Here is a 6,308-nt window from a genome sequence, read left to right on the forward strand (position 1 = left end):
ACTATGACTAGATGTGCTATAGAGCTTTCAACGCGAGCGACAAATGGAAACTGTCACAAAATAGTGACGATAAGTAGACTTTTCTTGAATACATTTCTGCAACATGGTTAAATAAATCTACAGCTTACTGGCTATTAGGGGTGGGAATCTTTTGGTCTTGGTCACGATTCAATGTATGCTTACACATTGTTGTGGGAATCGATGTGAATTGCTAGAAGACAATCGCGATTCATTGTAAATTGATTTCCACCCCTAGTGCCAATGTACATATTAACAGAAACAAAACCATAATGGAGTGGGTTTCCAAATTTATTGTCCTGATTTATTAAGCATTAGCTCAACTTACATTTTACTGCATGGTCCTTTAACTCAGATACATATTTACATAAGGCAGCATTAACTGGCACATGTAAAGTCAACTTGAAATACTTAGACTAATTTCATGGCAATCATGTAAATGAATACAATGAGTACTGGCAACAGTGTTAGTATGGCTTAACCTGCCAGGTCAGGAGCATTAAAAAATACAAATCCCTGTGAGTAGTTCAGGTGAGCCTGGTTAATTCAGTCCTGTTCATGTGTTTACATCACCTGAACACTTAAATTGGCTAAAGATATGTAACCTCATCCAGTAAAATATACATGGAGCTATAAGGCTTGGCACTCCTATTTCATCTCCCGGGAGATTGAGGTATCTGGGATGAAGTTGCCCTCAGAGTCTGGACTGCTGCTGCCGCTGTGGTCACTGTACGTGTCCCTATGGAGGGGGGGGGGGGAAGAAGGGAGAACGTTACACCTTATTTCACCCAAGCTCTTCTACAGCATTCTGTTGTGCCTTAAACAGTCAACATGGTGAAACAGGATCTTAAATTTCATAACTACATTCGAGTTTGATGTCATGCAAGTATTTGATTATCTGATTCACTACCCACACACCAGCTGTCTTTTTTGGGAGTTATTCATCCATTTATGGGCATCTTCCCATAGAACTAAAACAGGGCAACATGTTTTCCCACACAATGTCCCCACCAAAAGGCATTCAAATGCGTAAATGGGGATCCCTGGGCAGTGGAAACGAGCACGGAAACTGGAATAATGTACGCAGCGCACAACGTAGGGGTGGTTACCGTGGAGACAGGCGGCAGTTCTTCTGGAGGTAGCCCTGCAGCTTCCCGGACGCAGCCAGCAGCAGACCGAAGTACGGTGGGGAGGGCTTTATGGGGCGGGACGTGAACTCAGGGTGGTACTGGACCCCCACAAAGTACGGATGTTCTGAGGAAACGTGAGGGAAAGACGAGCATCTTACCGGAATCCCAGTCTCCATGTGACCTTGCAGTCTTACATGGTCATTTATCCGAAAGAAAAATGTTAAAGTGTTATTCCGGAAATAAATGAACTCACCATCCAGCTCTATGATCTCCATCCTCTCTCCTTCCACATCTTCCCCTACGAAGTGGAGGCCCTTTGCAGCAAAGTGCTGCTTCAGCTCTGGGTTGACCTGTGCAAGGGGGCCAACACGATCACTAACCACAAAGGCCAATTGAAAAGAAATAGCTAGGCTCAACCAAGAGGTCTAAAACCTATTATAGTGCAACCAGATTTTAAAAAATCAAACATTTGACCTATTCACAAACCTCAAATCGGTGTCTGTGTCTTTCATCGACATACTCAACATCTCCGTAAAGCTTTCCTGCAATGCAAAGCCACGCAACCATTCAGAGAGCTCGTTCATTTACGCCGTCATTACAATGTCACATGGTGCCAGTTGCTCTTACGCAATATGCTGTTGGTGCTCTTGAAGATGGTCCGTCTCTTTCCAAGCCTCATGGTCCCACCCATTTGGCCAGGATTGTGTTCTGGCATCTCAATCACCTGGAACGATCAATAAGGAACCGGTTTGACGATCAACAAGACCTGTCATTGAAGCACAAATCTGTCCTGTGTTTGAGAGATAAGACCTACCACTGGGTGCTTAGATTCTGGGTGAAATTCTGTGGAGTTGGCATCTGAGGGAAAACACAAAAAAAAATTGTGACCTATACCATACCTGTTTTATGACCATCAAGAACCACTGATGGATGAATTATCTGTAGAGTGTGTGTATTTGAAAAATTGACCATACCTTTCCAACCCAGAACATCCCTGGCAAACTCACACACGGCCAGCTGCATACCCAAACACACACCTGCCCAAAGAGAAGAATCAGCTGTGGGGTCAACGATGCTGGCACCATGGCTTGAGATAATGTGTCAACATGCAAAAAAACAGCATCTCTTCTATTTTGGTTCTCCATAATCGCATTAAAAGTCTTAAGTCGGTTGCTGACACAACATCGCCTGTTGTTGGTACCTAGAAAGGGTTTCTTCTGTTTCCTGGCCCAGTTGATGGCGTGGATCTTTCCCTCGGTCCCTCGGACACCAAACCCCCCCGGAACCAGAATACCACTAGGCAGGCAAGACAACAACAACACAATGTCACAACGTTATTCTGCCTCCCCATCTGTGACCTCTTCAATGGAGCTGGTGTACTCTCCCCTCCTTCCTAAACTCACTCTGCACTGCAGAGCTTCTGCCACGCCTCATGGTACTTCACTGGCTCCTCCTGCAGCTTTTCTGGCTCCAAGTCTGCAGAGTCTACATACTAACCGTGAGAAAGAAAGAGACCAAGAGGATCGAAGGGAAAGAAAGATAAGGGAGAAGAAGAAAAAAAAAAACTAAGTGGGGTTGCTAGTTTTAGCTGGCGACACCATCTGGTGTGTAGCTTGCGGTTATGTAATTGATGTCTTGTTAAGTAGTTGAATATGTATGCATACTCATGAGCATTTCTCAATCTCTGCAAAGGATCACCCAAAACAAACTCCTGTTTATGGTCAGAACAGTGTTGGTAGATGGTTACCTTGACCTCCAGTTTGTGGCTGATGGCTAGAGCTGAGTGCTCCAATGCTTTGATAACTGAGGCGTAGGAGTCTGAGAATTTGGTGTACTTCCCCACGAGTGCTATAGAGCAGTGTTCCAGCAATCTGTCTGATCTAGAAAGAGGATGACACACACTTTTTATCTACAGCTACGCCCTCACAGAATCCACCAGACGGTGGTAGGGCTGCATTACAGAGTATGAGACATCAAATTGAAGAAGTGGCATTTAACAGCAGAGATTTATTCAAAAAAACAAAAAATGGCAAACGCATATAGTCCTGGAGGCTGGTCCACGTCCACCCACCTGTCTGACATCTCCTTCCACTTGGTGAGCATCTTCCTGGGCCGCGTCTCGATGGGCATCTCCAGCCTGCGGGCGAAGTAGCCCACCACACCCTGGTCCTCCAGCAGGAGGGGCACCCGGTAGATGGACGACACGTCATGGACACAGATCACCTGGGAAAGGAGGGAGACCGCAGATGAATCAAACAGTGTTGTGTTCATCCACCATATCCAAAGTATGCAGCTGAACGGAAAGGCTACGGTACCTGTTCTGGTTCCACGTGGCAGAACATGGAGATCTTCTCTTTGACCAAGTTCTCCAGCGGAGTGGAACAGCGACACATGATCTGTTGGAAACACGGTTCTATTAGCCGGGCAATCTTTGCCATAGACTCTACGCCAGCGATGGCAGAGGAAGTCATGATGAGCGATGTAAGATCCAGTTGGAAACCTCACCAGATCGGGGGACAGGCCCAGTCCTCTTAGCTCCCGGACACTGTTCTGGGTTGGCTTGGTCTTCTGTTCTCCTGTAGCACTGGGCTAGAACACCCCCCGACAGAGAGAATAAATGCATTGGCACTGTGTGCGCACATCAAAAAGCATATACCACTTGCTGAATGGCTACTCTAGAGACTGAAAGAAGTGTGTGTTTGCGTCTGTGTGTGTGAGGGTTTATATTCTAGTACAGTCTTACCTGTGGTATGAGACTGACATGGATGTTGCAGAAGTTCTCTTTCTTGACCTTGAACTGGAACTGTCTAAAGGCTTCGATGAAAGGCATGCTCTCAATGTCCCCTACAGTGCCCCCTAACTGCAGAGGCAAAAAAAAAAATGGTGAGTGAAGTCCCAAAGACAGACAGCGTCTTAAATGTTGAGTGACATCCAGCTTGATATCTCCATTCATACAAGTGGCAGTGTAAGAAAAAAAGGGGGCGTTTGTGTTGTGTTACCTCTATTACACACACTTGGGGTTCCATGTCGTCATCATCCACAGGTATCTTGGCCTGGCGCATCACCCATTCTTGGATGGCATCTGTGATGTGTGGCACCACTGCATTGACGAAACAAAGGCGGCCGGTTCATCATCTCAATTCAATTAGCTTCATCAGTATGTATCAGAATGGCATACAATACATTTCTTCTGACCATTTCAACTCTGTCTGCATTCAATGTGCCTAAAGTATGTCTTATTTTTCATCACCTTTGACAGTACATCAATACATGCGTTTTTATTTTTTCGTTTTTTTAATTTTGCTATGACTGACTGCAGTATAAACTCAAACCCATGATCATTTAATAAAATTTTTTTTTGAAAAAGAACAGCATAACTACTGTTCCTCAGGAAGGAGAAGGCTGCCTCACCTTGTACAGTCTTGCCCAGGTAGTCCCCCCTCCTCTCCTTGTTGATGACTGACTGGTAGATCTTGCCGGTGGTCAAATTGTTGTCCCTGGTCAGCCGGATGTCCAGGAAGCGTTCGTAGTTCCCCAGGTCCAAGTCCACCTCCCCACCATCATCCAACACAAAAACCTCCCCTGCGAGGCATCATAAGGTGACATTGTTCAATATCAAACCGTGACAATAATATTACATAAAACAAAAGATTGAAAACGACTGCTTTGAGGATACAAACCCACCATGTTCATACGGTGAGAAGGTCCCAGCATCTATGTTGATGTAGGGGTCGATTTTGATTGCTGTGACATGCAGGCCACAGGACTTGAGGATTGTTCCAACACTGCTGGCAATGATTCCTTTGCCAATACCAGAGATTACTCCACCAGTAACCAATATGTATTTCATATTGAGGTGTGCTGTAAAAGTTGAAGAAGAGGTTATTTAAAAGCTTAAAAAATAAGTTATATTCTTGTTGCTAGGTAGTTAGTTGGGTTAACTTTTAAATACATAAAATTGCTTGGATAAAGAGTTAAATTAATACAAATTAACAGGGGAACAGCGACATGACGAAACGCCTAATCATTACAGAAATTAGATTGCTTATGATTAAAAAGTATGTACGCTAGTTTGGTGATTTAAAACTACAAGGACACATTTATCCAGGCAACCTTAACTGAGCCAGCTAGCTAGCTAAGTCCCTAGCCTATTCAGTCATAGCTCTATGCATTGCATGTTTACTAGCTAGTTAGCTAGCAGGGTAGTTAAAAACAGCACGCTTACTCACCAAATTAAAATGATTATCAGAACAGCTTTACAAATCGGCAATTTGTTTTAAAAAAGTTTGATATTTAATACCGGACGCTTTGTTGTGCCTCACCATCCAGCTATTCTCAACACGTGTTGGTTGACCAATCATCACCAACGAGCATGGTGTTTCACACATTCCCAGCGATTGCTCGCCTGCTGTCGTGAAAGTAGCCGCATTAGGCCGTAGACATTTTTCTACATAAAAGTTTACAAATGATAACGTCTAATATAAGTTAGCGTTGGTTCAGCCATTTTCCTTCGATAACAATTGAAAGTGACAGTCATTCCACAATTATACATTATGGTATAATATTTGTTGTAATGTTCAATTTATTAAAGTGTGTGATAACACAAGATGCACTCTTATTGTGAAATATCGTGTGTGATTGCGTCGTGCTTCACGCTGCAAGTCGTGGGCACCAAGTATGCGTAATATGTGTGCATGCTAGCCCACACCGAGATTTCATGACGTGTGTGAAGTGACGGTACAATCAGTAATTATCCAGCAGGTGGCGATCAGACTCCATCATGAATTCAGAGCACCTTGATTTACAGTAAAATAGCCATACATTGCTACTGATGACAGTGAAAAATATTCTGCCAATGGGTGCCAAGCTGAGAAATAAATACCCCAAAGGCTGCACATCGTTTTAGATGTTCTCCACTCTGGACTTTTTAGCTGTCTCTCCATTTTAAATGACAACACAATTATTGTATTGTTTTTAGATTAGTTTAATAACACAAACAGGGGTTGCATCTTGCTTTTATATTGATAACCTCTTTGAAAAACCATTGGACGTGTGATGTCATATTTGAAAGGATGTATTTATATATGCTGAATATACTGTATACAGTATACATATGAGCACACAGTCTAGCTCTAACAGATTAAGCTCAGATGGATATAG

General features: G+C 43.6%; 1 protein-coding gene across 2 annotated transcripts; it reads right to left on the bottom strand.

Moving 5' to 3' along the window:
• Window positions 1-286: 286 nt before the first annotated feature.
• Window positions 287-5,569, bottom strand: LOC134006810 (CTP synthase 1). Of its 2 annotated transcripts, none has more exons than XM_062445856.1 (18): window positions 5,471-5,569; window positions 4,833-5,009; window positions 4,560-4,730; window positions 4,148-4,248; window positions 3,892-4,008; window positions 3,654-3,737; window positions 3,464-3,544; window positions 3,220-3,371; window positions 2,896-3,028; window positions 2,552-2,640; window positions 2,350-2,444; window positions 2,123-2,185; window positions 1,963-2,006; window positions 1,776-1,872; window positions 1,635-1,690; window positions 1,402-1,498; window positions 1,128-1,272; window positions 287-757 (listed from the first exon to the last, which is right to left on the bottom strand). In XM_062445856.1, exons 2-18 carry the CDS (start codon window positions 4,996-4,998, stop codon window positions 667-669), a joined length of 1,782 nt encoding a protein of 593 aa, XP_062301840.1. In that variant the 5' UTR covers window positions 4,999-5,009; window positions 5,471-5,569; the 3' UTR covers window positions 287-666. The 2 variants fall into 2 exon arrangements, with proteins under 2 accessions (XP_062301840.1, XP_062301838.1); XM_062445854.1 differs by having other exon boundaries at window positions 5,378-5,550.
• Between the last annotated feature and the right edge of the window lie 739 nt (window positions 5,570-6,308).

The sequence above is a fragment of the Osmerus eperlanus genome, chromosome 20 (genome assembly GCF_963692335.1).
Source record: "Osmerus eperlanus chromosome 20, fOsmEpe2.1, whole genome shotgun sequence".
NCBI classification, from domain to species: domain Eukaryota; kingdom Metazoa; phylum Chordata; class Actinopteri; order Osmeriformes; family Osmeridae; genus Osmerus; species Osmerus eperlanus.

Bases quoted from the DNA above. Each gene is read 5' to 3' on its own strand.
- LOC134006810 (XM_062445856.1), bottom strand. From the start codon at position 4,998: ATGAAATACATATTGGTTACTGGTGGAGTAATCTCTGGTATTGGCAAA. The intron at 2,186-2,349 runs GTACCAACAACA...CTCTTTGGGCAG, and splicing joins ACAGAAGAAACCCTTTCTAG to GTGTGTGTTTGGGTATGCAG. The intron at 1,499-1,634 runs GTTTGTGAATAG...CCCCTTGCACAG, and splicing joins GACACAGACACCGATTTGAG to GTCAACCCAGAGCTGAAGCA.